Source organism: Aquarana catesbeiana, linkage group LG10 (assembly GCF_042186555.1).
Source record: "Aquarana catesbeiana isolate 2022-GZ linkage group LG10, ASM4218655v1, whole genome shotgun sequence".
Lineage (NCBI taxonomy): Eukaryota > Metazoa > Chordata > Amphibia > Anura > Ranidae > Aquarana > Aquarana catesbeiana.
Window position 1 is genome coordinate 185,661,194 of NC_133333.1, and position 20,351 is coordinate 185,681,544.

At 44.9% G+C, this 20,351-nt stretch overlaps 1 protein-coding gene across 1 annotated transcript in view; it reads left to right on the top strand.

The window, feature by feature from the left end:
• Window positions 1–20,351, top strand: part of LOC141111074 (tyrosine-protein phosphatase non-receptor type 11-like) — a 231,074-nt gene that overhangs the window by 152,975 nt on the left and 57,748 nt on the right. The window contains exon 3 of the mRNA XM_073603062.1: window positions 3,862–4,056. Coding sequence (XP_073459163.1) covers window positions 3,862–4,056 — 195 coding nt within the window. The remainder of the gene's footprint in view (window positions 1–3,861; window positions 4,057–20,351) is intronic.

The window sequence follows — 20,351 nt, forward strand, 5'->3', positions numbered from 1 at the left end:
AGAGGAAGCGGTGGTGGGGAGGGGGGGGGGGGCGTTCAGTCAGAGGCAGATGTGGTGGTGGGGAGGGGGGGTTTAGTCAGAGGCAGTAGTGGTGGGGATGGGATCATTGATTACAGTGTCAGTCGTGCCTCCAGCAATGCCTTTTCCAACTTGGGCTCTCTGCTCACAGCAGAAAGCTCCTCCTCCTCCTTCATGCTGTTGGCCATCAGCTGGTTAGCTGACCTTTTCCTGCTTTTCTTGTCTCTTGTCCCGACATGGCATTTGTCGGGAGCAATGGTGGGAGCCGCGGAGAGGATGGGCAGGCAGTCCGCTGTGTGGGTATGGCAGCGAGTGCTCTGCCAAGGGCTGGATTGGGACAAAAATTTGGCCCTGGACTTCATCCAGACCGGCCCTGCTTTACTCCAGACACCTGGTGTTGGTGCTTCAATCATCCCGGCACCATGGTTGTTATGGTGTCAGGATTATTGAAGTGCATTGTTTCTTTTATTACATTGTAATATATCATGAAATAGTTCAACTCACCATAATGCAGAATCAGTGGGAGCCTGAGCTTGTCACTTGCCACTGTCACCTGCCACCAGATGCAGCATGTCAATTGCCACGTCACTTGTCAGCTTGCCACGTCGCCTGCCACTGGGTTGAAGGGGGCCCCGTCAGGTAGGCTGTACGGGGCCCCATGATTTCTAACAGCAGCCCTAGTGGCTGTCGTGTCCAGAGCAAGAAGGGACTCTGGTCAGCAGATGCAGCTTGTCACTTACCACCAGATGCAGCTTGTCACTTGCCACATCACTTGTCAGCTTGCCACGTCGCCTGCCACTGGGTTGAAGGGGGCCCCGTCAGGTAGGCTGTACGGGGCCCCATGATTTCTAACAGCAGCCCTAGTGGCTGTCGTGTCCAGAGCAAGAAGGGTCTCTGGTCAGGGGAGGAGAGGGAGATACACAGCGCCTGCTCCGCTGCTTATTTCATGGGGACCGATCGGGCCAGTAGATGCAGAGCACCGGTGTGTGTACTTCTGTTTCCTGGTAGTGGTGGAACACATGATGGGACGGACGCACTGTCATCAGCCAGGAATGATGCAAGACGTGGGAGGCGATGTGGCCATCATTTCCAGCTGATGACATCACGTCCGCCACATTGTGCGTTCCACCGCTACCAGGAAGTAAAAGTACACACCGGTTTTCTGCTGACCGATCGATCCCCGTAAATTAAGCAGCAGAACGGGCTGGCTGGCGGGTGGGAGTTTGTCGCCTCTCTGAAAGTGCCGCCCGGGACCCATGGTTCCACAGGCTACAATGGTTGGGCCGGCCCAGCCTTTAACCATTATTCTTATCACCAGGGAACTGTCAGAAGGAACAATAGGGTACCTTAATGGACTTTTTTTCATACAGTAGTGATGACAATGTGTATATATAAAGTGCTGTGATAAAGTATTTGCCCCCTTCCTGATTTTTTTGCATATTAACCACACTTAAATGATTCGGATCAATAAACAAATTTAAATATTACACAAAGACAACCCGAGTAAATAAAAAATTAAGTTTTTAAATGATGGTTATTAACTACTTTCCGCCTACGCTATTGCCGAAAGACAACTAGATCGTGGGCTTCCAGTGCCAATAGACACGGGTAGAGCACTCTGTAAATGTTGAGTCCTTCAGACTTGGCTGATCACAGAACAGGGTAAAGGGCCAATCACAGAAGCCGGTTAGCCGCTTTTTTTCTCCTCACGCTCACAGCGTGAAGAGAAAGGAAGAAAGCTGGTAAACGGCCTCTGTTACAGGGACATCGGTCTCACACAGTGCCCATCAGTGCTGCTAATCAGTGCAAACCAGTGCCACCTATCAGTGCCCACCAGTACTGCCAATCAGTGTCACCTTTCAGTGCCGCCTCTCGGTGCCCTTCAGTGTCACCTGATCAGTACAGCTGCATCAGTGCAGCCTATCAGTGCCCATCAGTCCAGCCTCATCAGTGCTTATCAGTGAAGGAGAAAAATTACCTTTGCAAAATTTTATAACAAACTTTTTTTTTTCAAAATATTCTTTCTTTTTTTGTTTCAAATTTTTCGTTTTTTTTTTTGTTTTTCTTTAGCAAAAAATAAAATAAAAAACCCAGTGGTGATTAAATACCACCAAAAGAAAGCTCTGTGTGGGGAAAAAAAATGATAAAAATGTCATATGGGTACAGTATTGCATGGCCGCGCAATTGTCATTCAGAGTTAGGGTCGGTTCACACTGGGGCAACATGACTTCAGCGCGACTTTGTACCGCGACTTCAACGCGGCTTCAGCGCGACTTCAGCAAATTACAAGGCGACTTGAAGTCGCCTCCATGACAGGTGACTTCGCCTGTGGCCAATCAGCTCTCTGGGAGGGAGGGGGGGAGGGAGGGGTTTTCCCTGCAAAGTCGCTTGACTTTACAGAGAGATCCGACTTGGAGGCGACTTCCATTGATTTCTATGGTACAGGTCGCCTACCAAGTCGGATCAAAGTAGTACAGGGAGTACGCTCTGAAGTTGGAGCGACTTCAGTAGCGTCTATTAAGACGCTAGCGTTCACTCCCATTGAAACTATTCCTGGGGCGACTTGAGGGCGTACAAGTCGGATCCCAAGTCGCCCCAGTGTGAACCGAGCCTAACTCCAAGAGCACACAGACCTCCAGGATTCACTATGGATCTCTTTTCAGAGGGCCGGTAAGACTTCATGTATACTAGCCTACACTGGCAGCTACTAAACTTGAGTTTGGGAGCTTTTGGCGTTTTTTGCCAAAGCTCATAATCTCAACTTCGTAAAAGCCTATGTGTCCATGTACACATAGGCTTTTAGCAGAGTTTAGGAGCTAGCGCATTTAGGTGAGCTTCAACCTGCTTCTCCTGAAGAGTCGTGTTCAGAATAGGACCGATTTGACCACCGGCCGTGGGAAAACGCAAAACCATGGCAAACGGTAAATGTAGGCCAGTGCACATTAAAACGCACATTGTAATGTGCCTGCAATGTACCTAAAACTGACCGCACAGGTGTGAACTGGCCCTTAGGCTAAACTAACCCCATTCCTCCATCCACACACTCTGTGGAAGGGAGATTCCTCCAGCTGTGTCGTATTCTGAGAGCTGTTGCCTACAGTGCTGATCGAGTGGGAATATACAGACAGGTGGTTAAACAGAAGTCAATTAGTAAACTAGGCCGCAGGAATGATGTAAACCTGTCGCTGGAGCAACTGTGTGGAAATAGGAAGATGTTAAAAAAAAAAAAAAAGCTTGACAGGGAGAAGAGTTATTTAAAAACAAATGCGTATCACGCGTTTACAAATGCTGTCTTTGGAGGGGCCAAAAAAAGCATGAATAGACTAAAAAAAAGCCTATGCACTTTTTTTTAGTGTAGGGTGACGGAGCTTGTGCATGTGAACAGGGACAAGTAAAAAAAAATAGGATTCTGCTTGTTGAGTGTAGGCAGGCGTAGGGAGAAAAGCTGAAAAATGCTGTAGTATGAAGGGTAGGGCAAGTGCTTGTCTGCTTTATTGCTAATTTAAAGGATTTATTAGGTTTTTCCTCATTACATACTTTTGGTAAAGCTATAGCAGATTGTATGAAGATTAGATGTATGGCCAGCTTAATACAGTTGAAATATTGACCGAGCAGCCAACCAGTAGGGTGTCCAGCAGAACATGTCCTACATCTCTTGCTTGCCACCATATTTTACTGTGTGTTTATATTTCTGGAGTAGAAGTCTAGATGGAAAAAATATACCCGGGGTATTCCATATACATTCAGTATAATACTTTCTTGAAGTTATAGCCTTTAGAGAGCACTTACGGACTGACCGTATCTACCACATACATCTAATAATTTGTTCTTTTATTTCTGCAGGAGGAACAATGAAGTCACACACATCAAAATCCAAAACACTGGGGATTTCTATGACCTGTATGGTGGAGAGACATTTGCCACATTGGCTGAACTGGTGCAGTATTACACGGAGCAGCAGGGTCTACTGAGAGAGAAAAACGGAGATGTGATCGAGCTCAAGTATCCACTGAACTCTCAGGATCCTACTTCAGAAAGGTGAGTGCATCGAATGAAATACGCAGCTATTTCAGATATCCTTATCCCACCGCACCACTGCCATCTACTGGATTTTTTTTGTCTTTTTTTATTTATTTATTTTAGTTTGTGCAGTGTATGGGTTATTTTTGGGCCAGGAAATATCTGTGTTTAATATTTACTATTTTTCTGGAAAATTCTTTGTTTCGGTCATCTGGAACTGAAGCTTTCGTTGTTAAGGCTTCAGTCTGGCCACATGCTGCCAAAGAAGAAGAATGAACGAATTGTGCTAGCATTTTATCTGATAACCGTTCCTGATGATTTTTGGCATACCCCTTAGGGTTGATTTAGTAAAGGAATAGAGAAATGTTCACTTAACTTGATAATGAAGATTAAAGCTGTGTTTGTGATTGGGGATACAGAGCGACTGCATGTTCAGGCTCTAACTAAGCTCCAAACAGCAGTAAAAATGGAAAGGGGATTTAGTCTTTTCACCTACCTTAAAGCTGTTCTCCAGGTAGAATTGAATACCTGCCTGCATGTATATTACCTTGTTATCCTGTGCCTTGTTATACATGCTTAGATGCTTTCTGCAGAAATCACCACTGAAAGTCCACATTCCAAGACTTTACCATCCTTTTTCTTTCTTGTCCAGTGAAGGGGCACAAGAATTCAGAAACTTCAGGGATATATAGTGCCACCTACAGGAGGATTGGACGCTAGCAAACAAAAACAATTTGTGGTCTGAGTGTCCTGCACATGCTCAGTGCTTTATTTTCCGCCATTTTGATGAAGCACCTTGTACAGGGAGCTACATAGACCTTGGATCCTCAATGCATAGTGGACAGTGCTGATGTTGTTGATGCCTCCAGCTCACCCACTGCTAATGGTTCAAGAGTTGCCTGCAGTGCACCCCCTGTGGTGCCTGACATGGACAGCCTGGACGGTTTCCACCTTTTGGAGTCTTTACTCCCCCTGTCAAGCACGGATGCCTCCTTGGCTCAATTCTAGTTAATTTCACCATTGTCATGCATGGTTTCATGGACTCTTCCCTCCATGAAGACTGGATTGTCCCTTGTTTCAGGGCCCGTAAATCCCACACTGGAGTCAGAAAAGTCCCACCTTAGGATATCTTGGGAAGATACTTACAATGCACTCTAGCTTATCTGGCTGGGGAAGGGTTCTGGGCACCTTGCCAGTGCAGGGCACATGAACACCGGAGTAATATCTCCTGATCAACATTCTGGAACTTTGGGCGATCTGGCTGTTCTTGCAATGCTGGACATCCCGACTGGAGGGTCAGTTGATTTGGATTGTTAGCCACTCCATGACCGTGGCATACATCAACCATCATTGAGGCAGAAGAGGTCTTGGCATGGCAGAAGGGGTAGTATGAATCCTGTCCTGGGCAGAGCTTCATGTTCCAGCCTTGTCCAAAGTGTACACCCTAGGAGTTGGCATTTAGAAGGGGGACTTCCTCAGCTGGCAGCACCTGAACCCAGGGGAAGGGTCCCTGCACCTGAAAGTGTTTCAGTACCTGTGTTACAGGTAGGGCACACCAGATGTGACCTCTTGGCTTTTAGGAAAAACAAACTGGATGGGTTTGTCTTGAGATACAGGGATCCTCTTGCGGAAGCAGTGAATGCCTTGGTGGCTCTTTGAGATCGGTACAGCCTGATCTACACCTTTCCTCCCCTAAAACTCCTTCCTCGGCTGTTTCTCAACATCGAGTAGAAGGGCATTCTGGTGGTCATCGTGGCTCCAGACTTGGCTAGGTGCTGGCTTTAGCGGCATGACTGTTAAAGCTTAGGTTCTGAGAGACAGAGGTGTGTCTGAATCTGTGATTCCCACTTTTCTAAAAGCTAGGAAGTCTAATTCCAGCAAGGTCTATCACTGCACTTGGAAGGTATACTTTACTTAGTACATGGTAAAAAACTCTCTTCTCAGTGGAATGCATCCTGGACTTTTTTTTTACAATTAGGCCTGGATCAATATTTGGCCTTCAGAAGCTTGTGATCTTGTTCCAGAGACCACTGGCTTCCGATTCTGGAAAACTTTATACAGGTTGTCTTTCATGTGGTTTCCCCTGTGCGCTTGTATGATGTCTTGAGATCTTAATTTGGTTCTCTTGGTGCCCTGAAACCTGCCGTTTGAGCCAATTAGGGGTTTTTCCCTTTCTACTCTCACTCACAAGGTTACATTCTTCACTGACATCACCTCTGTGCGGTGATTGTCCAAGGTAGTGGCCTTATCCTGTAAAGAACCCTTTCTGGTCTTGCATTTGGACAAGGTGGTGTTGAGACCCAGAACGTCCTTTCTTCTTAAAATAATTTTGGCTTTGCACCTCAACCAGGACAACATTTTTTCATCCCTCTATCTGGATTTACTCCATCAGATGGAAAGTTACTTCCACTATCTGGGTGTTGTGCGGGTAGTGGGAGTTTACTTCACAGCTTCTGCATCTATTTGAAAGATTGACTCTTGTGGTCTCTTCTTCATGGTCCCTGAAAAAGGGGAATCTCCTTTTTTTTTTTTTTTTTTTTATTAAGGCTGGGTTCACACCTATGCGAATTGGATGTGGGTTTCGGACCTGAAAAGGTGAGCAGGGACCCACCGGACCCCTGCTGTGAGCCGCATGGGGCAATAGTGTGAACCCAACCTCAATCATTTCTCTGTGGCTCGGACAGACCATCACCCATGCTCATGACCTCAAGGATTGGGTTACACTCTTTCCTGTTAGGGTGTACTCTAATAAGTGCTTCTTAGCATTTTGGCATCATGCAACTGTTTCCCAGGTCTTGAAGTGATTTGCGGTGCCACACAGTAACCTTCCACTTTACCTGGAAAGAGCATAAAATTGGAGCCCGCTTTTGTGATGTCATAGGTAGTTGGAGAACTTTTTTTTTTTTCTACTACAATTTTGATAAAATCAAGATAATGGCCTCTATTAGGATGGGTAGAGGGAGGGTTGAGAGCTTGGTTATTGGTATTCTGAAAAATCAAATCAAATTACTGCGATTTTACTGCGCTTGCGGTGCTTTTTTAATTTTTTTTTTTTAAATACTGTTTATTGGTTTTCTGAAAAAGGTGTACAATACAGAGCCTTTGGGCAATCCCCATCTCAAACAGCACAAAACAATCAAAAAGAAAAAGAGAAAAACACAACTACTACGTTGAACCCCGCAGGTTGAAACCTGCGTAAAAGAGTTCATACCACACATGTGGTAGTGCCCCTAGGGCAAGCGGCTTTCTCTTGGGGCACTGCTTGAGAAGGAGGAGCCAGGAGCGTCAGCAGGGGACCCAAAAGGAAGAGGATCGGAGCTGCTCTGTGCAAAAGCACTGCACGGGGCAGGTAGGTATAACATGTTATTTTAAAAAACAAAACAAAAAAACAAAGCTTTAATACCACTTTAAAGGAGCAGTATGGCCAAAGCTTTTTTGAGCCTACTTCTCCTATGGATCACTGGAGTCCAGAATGAACCCATTTTCAGCCAGCAGTGGGCTAAAACCTGCTGTGCACTGATACCACTCAGCCGGTCCAGGCTCTGCAAGGATCCCAACTTTACAGTCAGGATTGATCTAGATGCCTGAACTGGCAGCTGGCTCAGCCTCTCAGTGAGCCGCTGAGAGCTTGCCCCTCCCACCCCTTTACAGCCCTGCGCTCCAGTGAGTGCTGGAGGGGCAGAACAGAGAGCCGGTGACTGACAGTCACCGGCTCTCTGCTCACTGAAGACTGAACTGAGTGATCAGCAGTCTTTGATCACTCAGTTCTTAGTCTTTTGAAGTGGTGGGGGTCAGATACAGCATCAATCCGATCCACCTAGGTGAGTATAACTGACTGACAGTTTTTTTTTTTTTTTTCAACTGTTACTACTTTTATTTTCTCCTTTTCAAAATGCTGTCATGTTGATTCAACATCTTCCTTACTGTGAGTCACTGACCAAGAACAAAAATGCAGAGCTGACTTCACTTTGACTTTGCTTTTTGCGTACATACTCCAGGCCAGAGACTTAAAATGTGGAAACCAGTGACAGCCAGACAAATATTATTTTCATAAAGAAGTCTGTAATGCAACAGCCAAGAAACCTTAAATATTTAGAGAAGATCTGTAAAGAAGAGTGGACTAAAATCCCTCCTGAGATGTGTGCAAACCTGCTCACCAACTACAAAAACATCATGTGTTACTTGGGGATCAAATACTTATTTTACTTACTGAACTGCAACTCAATTTATAACATTTGTATTGTGTTTTTTCTGGCTTTTTGGTTGATATTCTGTCTCTATCGTTTAAAATGCACCTATGATAAAACTTCTAGACCCTTCATTTCTTTGTAAGTGGGCAAACTTACAAAATCTGCAGGGGATCAAATAATAATTTTCCCACTGTAACTCCAACTAGGGCTGGGAAAAAAATCGATTTAAATCTTGAATCGAGTTGAGAGGTCAAATCGATTCAAAATTTAAGCAAATCGATTTTTTTATATTTTTTTTTTTTCACCGCGCCGGTCCCGAGGCGCTGCGGACATGAGTTTTTAGGCGAGGCCGCGGCTTCGGCCTAGTCCGCGGCTACGGCCGGACGCCGCGGACTAGGCCGAAGCCGCGACCTCGCCTAAAAGCTCATGCCTGCAGCGCCTCCGGACCGGCGCGGACACCGCGCCGGGCCTGAAGAGCTGCGGGCAAGGAGTTTTTAGGTGAGGCCGCGGCCTCGCCTAAAAGTTCATGCCCGCAGTGCCTCGGGACCGGCGCGGTTTCCAAAAAAAAAAAAGAAAACTCGATTCGAATCGTGAATCGAGTTTTTTTTAAGAGAATCGAAGATTTTTTTTTTTTAAGAAAATCTCCCAGTCCTAACTCCAACTATTCTTAAAAGTACTGTATATACTTGAGTATAGGCCGACCCAAATATAGGCCCAAGGCATCTAATTTTACCACAAAAAAACGAAAACGTATTGACTCGAGTATAAGCCTAGGGTGGGAAAATGCAGCAGCTACTGGGTAAACAATGCCCATCTGCAGCCTCTGTGCCCTTTGTCAGTGATAGACGGAACACTGATAGTTTCCCAGCATTGTATCAGTGTTCCTCTATGACGGACAAGGAGGAGGTGGGGCTTTGTTACAGTGGACGGCCGAACAGACTGCATAACACAGTGGGAGAGACCTGCTGTTTTAGTAATCAAAGGTATGGCTACTGTACAGCTCGCTCGAGTATAAGCCAAAGGGGGTTTTTCAGCCTAAAAAATGGGCTGAAAAACTCGGCTTATACTCGAGTATATATGGTATTCACTCCTCCCTCCTCCTACCTATCCTGCATACCCTGTTTCAAAAAGATTTATGCACTTACCTAATTTTTATCTGCTCCAGTCTGGTCACATGTTCCTGCAGTTCAGGCTCCCCTGTGTCAGAGAGCGGCTGCTGCAGGAAAGAGGAGGAAGTGCCAACAACAGCTGGGCCTGGGAGCCTCCGGAAGCCCACAGCAGTTGTCCAGTGCTCCCTTACACAGGGTAGCCAGAACTGCAGGAACATGTCTGACCAGAGCAAATTAAAAATAGGTAAGTACACAGGTAATTTTTTTTTTATACAGGTTATGCAGGAAAGGTAAGAGAAGAGGGAAGGGAGCATTTTTAAGAATAATTAGGATAGACTTTACTACCACTTTAATAATTTTCTCTGTACCGGGTCAGCTTCCCAGTAACCCCTACTTCTTTTCCTGTAGACCGCCATGGACACATAGGTAATCTTCCTTTTAATTGGAAATCCTTGTACTTTTGGAGATCTTTTCACCAGCAAGATGCGTCTATTTTTCTTTTTCATTCGTTTTTAATGAGGGTAAGTATGTTAGGTCCCCAGTGCATTGCGGCAGTTTGTGTTTGTTCACCTACCAATGAATAAATAATATTTCTTAGAACGCTTACATAAAAGTTCATAAAACAAACTGCAGCATTGATTTTTAAGTGGTTGTTATCAAACGGTATTTGTGTAAAAAGGCTGTGTGTGTAAAGTCAGGAGATCGATAGTTGATTTAATTTTTTTTTTTTAATAAACATGTTATTTAATGCATTCGGGTTTTTCTTCTTTTTTTTTTTTTCACAGTTTGAAAAGAAACTGAGCGTTTTCTCCTCAGTTTTCCAGACTTAATATTGATCCATAAATGTGAACTTGTTCTGTTCTTTGATGCTTTGTGGCAACAGTTTCCATTCCCTACTGTCCCCAATCTATAGTACACAGATTTCATATTTTTAATGGGAATTTTAGCTTTGCGGTTTTCATTCCAGAATCGCACGTTGTTTGCAACGTTGAATCTGTCCACCTCTGTCTATTGTCATGACACATTCTAAACGTGACAGTTACCAGATCCAGACATTTTTAGAGCAATACCAGATACCTATATACTGATTACCATTTTTTTTTTTGTTTAGTTCCATTTACGTCAATGGTTACCCAATTAAAGCCCATCTCTGCAGAGAGCAAAAATGCTCCTGCCACACTGCAGGGGTTAAATGCTTGCTTAGGTCAAGGGGTTGCAAAAAGCAGTTTTACTTACCCGGTCCTCTGCAACCAGTGCTCTCCCCTACACTACAGCCAGAGTGCTCTTCCTCGGCATCCTTGTGTCCCTTACAGGACTATGGGTTCTAAATTGGACTCCATGATGTCAGAGGACCCATGACAAACAGCGTAGGTGAGAGGAGACTGTAGGGATTGTTCTTACTTGGAAAAACCTGTGGGAGTGGGAGGATCAGGTAAAGTAAAAGTGCCTTTTGTGGTCCCCTAGACCTAATTTAAGCCTTGCATTGTGGGAGCAGTCCAACCGTAAGGCAGCATTTTTGTTTTCCCAGGAGTTCAGCTTTAATTGCAATTGAATACCTCAGGAAGTATGTCTTATTATTTAAAAAAATGTAGGGTTCAGTTTGCAGTCACATTAAAAAAGAAATTTGAACTGTTATGTGAAAGATGCCTTGCCCTCACATTCTACCATCACCACTAAATGATGCCTTGCTCACTGCAGCAATTTAAGACTCCTAATGAAATCTGGCAGCCAAAAAGTAGACACTTTTAGGGGATTGTGAGACTTCTGGGCCACCCCCCAAGGCCCCACAACACCATAGTGTTTTTGTTCGACATACTGAAATCTCAAAGATCGGCACTGAAATTAGCTGTATAGAAGGCCCATTGTCCTTTCTTTAAATTGTCAGGGCAAAATAATAATCATAAAAAAAAACACATATGCAGTACATTTCTGCAAAACATGCAAATTTCCCCAATTTTGTATACCTTTAAAAAAACTTGCAAGTACAGAAAAATAGCTGTTGATATACCAGAAATACACTCAGAGCTGAGGTTCAGTTGTGGGCTGACAACACACAGCATTTTTGTGGACCGAGGGGTATCAGTGCTGCAGCCAAATTGTCTTTTGGTAAACCAGCCTTTTTCAACCAGGGTGCCTTGAGGTTTCTTCAGGGGTGCCTTGGCAAAATGCCTAAAAATTGGTCAAAATCATTGTATACAGGCCAGCAGGTGGCTCAAGCCTGCCTTTTATGCCGCGTACACACGGTCGGACTTTCCGGCATACTTGGTCCGGCGGACCAGAGTGTGCCGGACAATCCGCCCGTGTGTGGGCGCCGGCGGACTTTTTCCCAAAAGCCCGCCGGACCTAGATTTGAAGAAAGTTTTAAATCTTTCCGCCGGACTCAGTTTCGGGCGGAAAGTCCGCTCGTGTGTGTGCTGGTCCGACGGAAAGCCCGCTCGTGTGTATGCTGGTCCGACGGACCAGATACGACACGAGGGCAGGGTATTGCATCTCGCGCTCGCTGCAATAGGAAAAACAAATTTTCCTATTGCGGCGAGCGCGGGGCATACCAGGCCCTTAGGTCTGGTATGGATTATAAAGGGAACCCCCTACGCCGAAAAAACGGCGTGGGGTCCCCCCTAAAATCCATACCAGACCCCGATCCGAGCACGCAGCCTGGCCGGTCAGGAAAGGGGGTGGGGACGAGCGAGCGCCCCCCCCCCTCCTGAACCGTACCAGGCCACATGCCCTCAACATGGGGGGTGGGTGCTTTGGGGGAGGGGGGCCGCCCTGCGGGCCCCCCCCACCCCAAAGCACCTTGTCCCCATGTTGATGAGGACAAGGGCCTCTTCCTGACAACCCTGGCCGTTGGTTGTCGGGGTCTGCGGGCGGGGGCTTATCGGAATCTGGGAGCCCCCTTTAATAAGGGGGCCCCCAGATCCCGGCCCCCCACCCTATGTGAATGAGTATGGGGTACATGGTACCCCTACCCATTCACCTAGGGAAAAAGTGTAAGTAATAAAACACACTACACAGGTTTTTAAAATATTTTATTGAACAGCTCCGGGGGGGGGGATCTTCCTCCGGCTTCGGGGGTCCCTCCGCTTCATCTTCTCCCGGCGTCCGGTTGGTTCTTCTCCGCTGTCTTCTCTCCAGTTCTTCGGCCGGCTCCTCTGCTGTCTTCAGGTAGCTCTCTTGCCAGCAGAGGTCCGGACTTCTTGTCTTCTTCTCTTCTCCAGATGTTGACACGACGCTCTCTCCGGCTGGACTGCTCTCCGAGGGCTGTGTTGTGACTTATATAGGCGGAGACCCCGCCCCCTTTTGATGTCACAGTCCCTGGGCATGCTGGGACTGTGACGTTTTAGGGGGCGTGGTCACTGGGTGATGTTGACCACGCCCCCTAAAACGTCACAGTCCCAGCATGCCCAGGGACTGTGACATCAAAAGGGGGCGGGGTCTCCGCCTATATAAGTCACAACGCAGCCCTCGGAGAGCAGTCCAGCCGGAGAGAGCGTCGTGTCAACATCTGGAGAAGAGAAGAAGACAAGAAGTCCGGACCTCTGCTGGCAAGAGAGCTACCTGAAGACAGCAGAGGAGCCGGCCGAAGAACTGGAGAGAAGACAGCGGAGAAGAACCAACCGGACGCCGGGAGAAGATGAAGCGGAGGGACCCCCGAAGCCGGAAGAAGACCCCCGAAGCCGGAGGAAGATCCCCCCCCAGAGCTGTTTAATAAAATATTTTAAAAACCTGTGTAGTGTGTTTTATTACTTACACTTTTTCCCTAGGTGAATGGGTAGGGGTACCATGTACCCCATACTCATTCACATAGGGTGGGGGGCCGGGATCTGGGGGCCCCCTTATTAAAGGGGGCTCCCAGATTCCGATAAGCCCCCGCAGACCCCGACAACCAACGGCCAGGGTTGTCGGGAAGAGGCCCTTGTCCTCATCAACATGGGGACAAGGTGCTTTGGGGTGGGGGGGGCCCGCAGGGCGGCCCCCCTCCCCCAAAGCACCCACCCCCCATGTTGAGGGCATGTGGCCTGGTACGGTTCAGGAGGGGGGGGGGGCGCTCGCTCGTCCCCACCCCCTTTCCTGACCGGCCAGGCTGCGTGCTCGGATCGGGGTCTGGTATGGATTTTAGGGGGGACCCCACGCCGTTTTTTCGGCGTAGGGGGTTCCCTTTATAATCCATACCAGACCTAAGGGCCTGGTATGCCCCGCGACGGGGCTCGCAAGGTGTCAATCTCGCCGATAAAAGCGGCAAGATTGACATCCTTTTCTAGTCCCGTCGCACCTGAGTCACGTTCAAAATGAACGGACTTGTCCGTGTGTGGGCAAGTCCGTTCATTCTGAAAGTCCGCCGGAACTCCGGCGAAAGTCCGTCGGAAAGACGGGCGGACTTAGCCCGCCGGAAAGTCCGGGCGTGTGTGGGCAAGTCCGTCCGTTTTAAAGTCCGGCGCACCTGGCGGACAAAGTCCGTCGGAAAGTGTGCCGGACCAAGTAGGATAGAAAGTCCGACCGTGTGTACGCGGCATTAGTGACACAAAGCCACAGGTTTTCATTATGCACCATTACGACTTTCTATACATGGGCATGCTAACAACCAATTACGTCATCAGTTAATAAATGTATGAATGTGAGATAGGGACCTTAGATTGTAAGCTCCTTGAGGGTAGGGACTGATGTGAATGTACAATGTATATGTAAAGCACTGCGTAAATTGACGGCGCTATATAAATACCTGAAATAAATAAAATAAATAAATAAAGAGGATATCTCCACAGCATCCTTGTTTGACCCTCCTCTGCCCCTGTCCCTCAGCACTGGGGTGACATTAGTTGACTAATGGAGAGAAATTGAGGGAGAAGAAAAACTGTGGAATACTAGTCATTACCAGTGTGCAAAAGTGTATTTGCTTTTAAAGAATAAAAATCGCCTCTAATGTTGGGTGTCCTACAGGTGTGGATGCTGCGCATTATATAAAGCCATTTGGCCCCAGTCACACCTGAGCATTTTGTAGCTTGAAGCCTCAAGCTACAAAACGCTTGAAGGGAAAAAATCCATTATTCTCTATGGAGATGGTTCTACACTCCAAGTTGCCTGTAGCTCAAACAAGTTCTGGACCCTTTTTTGTCGCTTGAATTGGGCAGATTTGGGAGTTTTTGGACCAGGAAGCAGGTGATAAAATCTAAACACATAGCAACAAATGATGAAACAGATGATCATTTTTCCTATTGGCTAATAAAAAAAAAAAGGCCAAGGCTCAAAAAGTGAGAAAACGCTGCATGGAAACGCGCAAATACGATCGTCAAAAACGCTACGCTCAGGTGTGAATTAGAGGTCGACTGATATGGGTTTTTCTTTGGCCGATACCGATATTTAGAAATCGCAGTGGCCGATAAATGATTACTTTTTTTTGGACCGATATGTTAGGCCAATTTTTTTTTTTTTTTTCCCCTTCATCATAAAATCTAACAGTTAGACCCCTTTCACACTGTGGCATTTTTCAGGCGCTTTTGGGCTAAAAATAGCGCCTGTAAAGTGCCTGCAAAACGGCTCCCCTGCAGTCTCAGTGTGAAAGCCCGAGTGCTTTCACACTGAGGCGATGCGCTGCCAGGATGTTAAAAAAAAAGTCCTGCAAGCAGCATCTTTGGAGCGGTGCATACCGCTGCTCCACCACTCCTGCCCATTGAAATGAATGTGCACCGCTCCCAAAGCGCCTGCAGAGCGTTTTGGCAGCGGCGCATTTAACCCCTTCCTCGGCCGCTAGCTGGGTTATAAGTGCCCCGCTAGCAGCCGAAAATGACGATAAAGCGCCGCTAAAACTAGCAGTGTTTTTACCGTCAACGCATGCCCGCTCCGGTGTGAAAGCAACCTTAAGTAATAAGTGATACAGAATTTTTTTTACATTTAAACATTTATTAAACAAAACAAACCTCCAATCAGTTCACTTGTATGTATAATTTAGATTAAAAAAAAAAACAAACTAAAAAACTATATCTTAAATACTAAATACACAAAAACAGGTAATCAAAACTTTTGGACGAAAAAAAAATTGCCTAACTTTACTGCTTAGTTTTTTTTTTTTTAATTCATTAGTGTATTTTTTTTTTTTTAAATTGTGTTTGAAAGACCGCTGCGCAAATACTGTGTGACATAAAATATTGCAACAACCGCTATTTTATTCCCTAGGGTCTCTGCTAAAAAAATATATATATATATAATGTTTGGGGGTTGTAAGTGATTTTCTAGCAGAAAATACAGGATTTTTACTTGTAAGTAACAAGTGTCAGAAAAGATTTATTCTTTAAATGGTTAAACTGAGAGCTTCTGAGTTTAGCTCATTGATAAGTGTAAACATTGTATATTTTTAGCTTCTTTTATCAGACTTGGCAGGCTGCCCAGAGAGGAGAGAAGTCACTTCACAGCAGACTTCAGGCAACTTGCATTGACTTCTATTACAGAAGTCATTTGCAAGTTGCGCTGAAGTTATAATCTGCCTTTTTTATCAGCACATTAAATCAGCCGATTAAATAAAAACCGCCAAATATCGGCCGATATATGGGACGGCCGATATATCGGTTGACCTCTAGTGTGAATTGGGCCGAATAGTTTTTTACATTTTTAGAATGGGGTGCCTCAAGACTGTCCATAATTTTAAAGAAAACACTCTGGTAAGCTAAAGAAAACCTGTCATTCTTCTCATCTACAACATAGACACTAATTATTCTGTAGTCCTAAATGAGAACTGGGGGCTGGGTAATAACTCTACTTGAGATAAGACGGGAAGTGTGCACAGGACAAAGGACCGCTCTGATTTTCTGACATAATGGGTATATTTTTGCATATCTCAAACAGAGAAAATGTTTTAATTGTCTAACAGAGCAATGAGTAGGAAATAAGAGAAGTTCAGTTATGGTTTATATATACTTAGGGATGTGTTTATAAAATAATTTGCATCGCTATTCATCAATTGAAATTGCATTTGAAATCATTCTGTGCAAATAAGGCAAAACCCAATTTTCTCAGACTATTTTCTCTGCAGATTGAATGTTATGATTAGAAAAAATACACTATAAATGGGGAAAATACGGCATTATGGCCACTAGATGGAGCTGAGAAGCATACTTATTTCCTATGGTACTTAAAGTGGATGTAAACCCACTCCCATCTTTTTTAAAGTACTGCCATAGGGGTGATCTATGAGGATATACATGCCTCCTGCATGTATCCTTACCTTTCAAATGTCTCCCCTTTAGCTGTTTGGAGCCCCCAAAAACGCCGGATTCAGTGGGCGGGTGCATTGTATGGCGCTTGGTGGACGGAGTCACGACATCACCAGACTTCCCGCCCACCTCTACACTCGAGCCCGGCCGGAGTGAAAAGTGCGCGCACAGGAGAAGAGGAGCGCGCTCATGGCTCCTGTCACTGTCCAGTGACAGTCGGGGATGATCGGTGCGGCGTGGACAGCTGTGAGCACGGATCCCCCTGAGGAGGCAGAGAAGGAGAAGCAGCTGATCAAACGCCATGCAGGGAGATCGGTGCTCACGGCTGTCCCTCCGCTGCACCGATCACCCCCGACTGTCCCTTGTGTCCTCCTCCTCCAGCGCCTGACGTGTTCTCTCCACCACCACCACCTCCCCTTCTTCTCTGGCCCCCCTCCTGTCCTTATCCGCCCGCTGTGTCTTCCTCCTCCACCCTCATCCCCCGCAGCCAACTCCCCTTCATTCCAGCGGGCCTCAGTCACGATGCAGAGTGGAGGAAAGGACGGAAACGCTATACATTTATGGGGGGGGGGGGGTTGGAGTGCTGCTGGACACAGCTATATACAGTGTGTATGTGTGTATATATATATATATATATATGTGTGTGTGTGTGTGTGTGTATGTGTGTGTGTATATATATATATATATATATATATATATATATATATATATATATATGTGTGTGTGTGTAATATAGCTGTGTCCAGCAGCAAACCCCCCCATCAGACCAGTGGAGTGTCTGCAGCCAGGGCTGAGATTATGTGGAACAGCCAATCCTGGCAGAGCTGCTGAAGAAAGGAGTGGGGGAGGGAATTAAAAAATACTGCCTGTGTCTTACTTAGGCTGGTGCACAAGATATGTAAATCACCTGTCACTCACAGCAAGGGGGAGGATTTGACAAAGTTTTTCTCTGTTTGTCAAGAATTTTCTCACTGAACAATAAAAGAGGATTGCTCAGAGATGGATTAACTCTGTTGTGGCAAGACTGGGCTCAAATGATAGGAAATCTTATACTCTACAATATGACATAAAAAAAAAATAAAAATAAAAAAATTTCGGGTTTACATCCACTTTAATCCCGTGGCCATAATGTATTTTCCCCATTCACACTTTTTTTCATCAGATAATGAATATTATCTGATCTGCAGAGAATATAGCCTGTGAACACTTTATTTTGCCCTATCTGCACAGAACTTATTTAAATGCAGTTTCTATGGTGGAGCAGCTATGCTGATTTTTTAAAATACTTTTACAGATTTGCTGATGATCTGAGATTTTGCACTTCCATCAGAAATACTCTGATGTAAGGCCCATGTAGGTTGGGGGAGGGGGGTCTGCTGATGCTGGAATTCTCACAATCTGAAACTCCTGAAAATGTTGATTTTCAGAGTAAATTATGGCTCCGCAATGCTTGCTAAGAAGTGTTACTATATGTGCTGAGGCAGGGAAGACTTCTGGAAGTACACCCAATACAGGTTTAGTTTGGTGCAGCATGGGTAGGATGTGGTGAAGGAAGGGGCCCAATTTATTTTTAAAGTCCTGTAGTATAGACTCTTTATTAAACTAATTTGGCCTCTTACTGAGTTTTCCTGCAAAGTTCAATCATTAATTTTTTTTTTTTTTTTTGAACATAGACAGTCCTTTGTATTTGATTATAAGATCCTGCCAATACAAGCATGCCAGTGATTAAACTTCTAATTGTGTTCAATAAATGTTTTTATCTTATACTTTAATTGTGTTTAAATAGGTTTTCCTGCTGCAATAAAGTCTATATAATATAATATTGCTAGGCCTTTAATGCGTTCAGCTTGTTCTGCTGCTTATGAAAAGACATGCTTTGTTCACCTCTGTTCATACAATTGTGCCCACAATCTTTGTCTTCTCCTACCTTAGGGAGTACATTTTCTTTTACTTTGCAAAAATAAACTGTTTCACTAAAGGGCAACAGCCCCCATTAGCTGCTGTTTTTAATGGAAGCTCTGCTGGCTAATCCCAGGAAGGCTTCTTGGCTGCCAGAGGCCTCGTAGATTAAAGAACGTTCAAGCCATGTTCAAGTGAAATTCTAGCAGAGAATGTAGCTGGATGCCTATTCTACTGTACTTGTCGTGTGATTTTCTATTACAATAGAATCTGTCCCTTTTAAAACAGCATGCCTGCTTGTGCTTTGGCAAGCTTAAATAACTGTAAGCAGCTTTTTTAAAATATGGTTTACAGAAAGATTTTTCCTTTTATTTTTATTCATGCAGCATACAGCTTAAAGAGGAACTGAGCAAGCAAGAAAGTCATTGTACTGGGCCAATCATTGGTCCAAGGCATTCCTAGCCCTGCAACCAAATCTATACATGCCCATTGTATATTTGTGGCTGCAGGGCAGGGAATACCCCAGCCATAAATGATTGGCTTAATACAGGTGACGGCTTTCTGGTGGGCTTGCTCAGGTTGGTTTAAACTTGAATCGGGACATTTTCCCATTTACTGACTTACCGTGTCTTGTTCTGCACTGTGTGTTTGTGTGGAGGTGGCTATGTTGGTAGAGGCAGGGTTTTGCTTCCTCCTGTCAACTTCTAACAAGGAGAACAGTGAGCAGAATAGTAGTGACATCCCCAAATCTGTCAAATCTAGTGAGACTAGCAGTGCCGTAGCTCAGTGGTTCTTACCCTTTGTGATACCAGGGCTCAGTAAAAATCTTAAAGAGAAAAAAAAAAAGTTTGTACTCATATGATAATAGTGTGGGGATGCAAATATATATATATAATGTAATCGATTTAAAATATGCATTCAGTAATTTAAATAAACACTATTAAAAAATTGCAGAGCTATTTGTTCTGTATAACTGCATGCTCCTTCTGTGTGAATGCTGGCAAAATGAAATATTAGGCTACTTTCTCTCAAGGTCAGATGTTCTTTGTTCTATAGCATTAATCTAGGAAATGCCTCATTATGGCCATTAGATGGCGCTGACAAACTTATTTTGCACTACAATGATCACCGGCGAATCTTCCCATTGGGGACAAAGACAGCAATAATATCTTGATAGTGAGTCTAATCCTTCCCCACTCTTGCTTAATTAAAAAAAAAAAAAAGGTGGTGTGTAAAGGATGGCGACACATTCAAGAGATCATGGTAGTTGTAAGCATTAATTAATTTCCTTATGTAAAGATGTTAACAATTAATTTAAATGTGTGTTTTATATATGCTTACAGTTTATCTTCGAAGTGGACCTCCATTGAAATTCAGCCTTCCCACATCAGCATTACCAAATTAAATTTATAAGCTTGATTTAAAGCTCATCTCCAGCTAAAACTTTTTATTTAATTTTGAGATAGAATAAGGAAGGGTAAGAGCTTCTGTCAAGTTTTTATTGGTGTCTATGTCCCGCCATTGATTGTACATTCCACAAAATTCCTTAAACATCCTGGCTATGTTGACGTAATTACATCATGCAGTTTCTGCAGATTTGATAGCTGCACATTCTTGCTGCAAAACTCCCCTTTCTCTATCGCATCCCCCAAAAGCGTCCTACTGGATTCAGATTTGGTGATTGGCCTACCATCTGTGGGCGTCAGCAGAAATCAAGATTCATCAGACCAGGCAACATTTTTTCCAGTCTTCAATTGTTTACCTTTGATGAGCCTGTGCCCACTCTGGAGTGGCAGGAGTAGAACCTGACGTGATTGTAGCCCATCGACCTCAGAGTTTGACATGTTGTACATTCTGAAATGATTTTCTGGCCATGGCAGTTGTAGAGTGGTTATCAAAGCTGCCAAAGC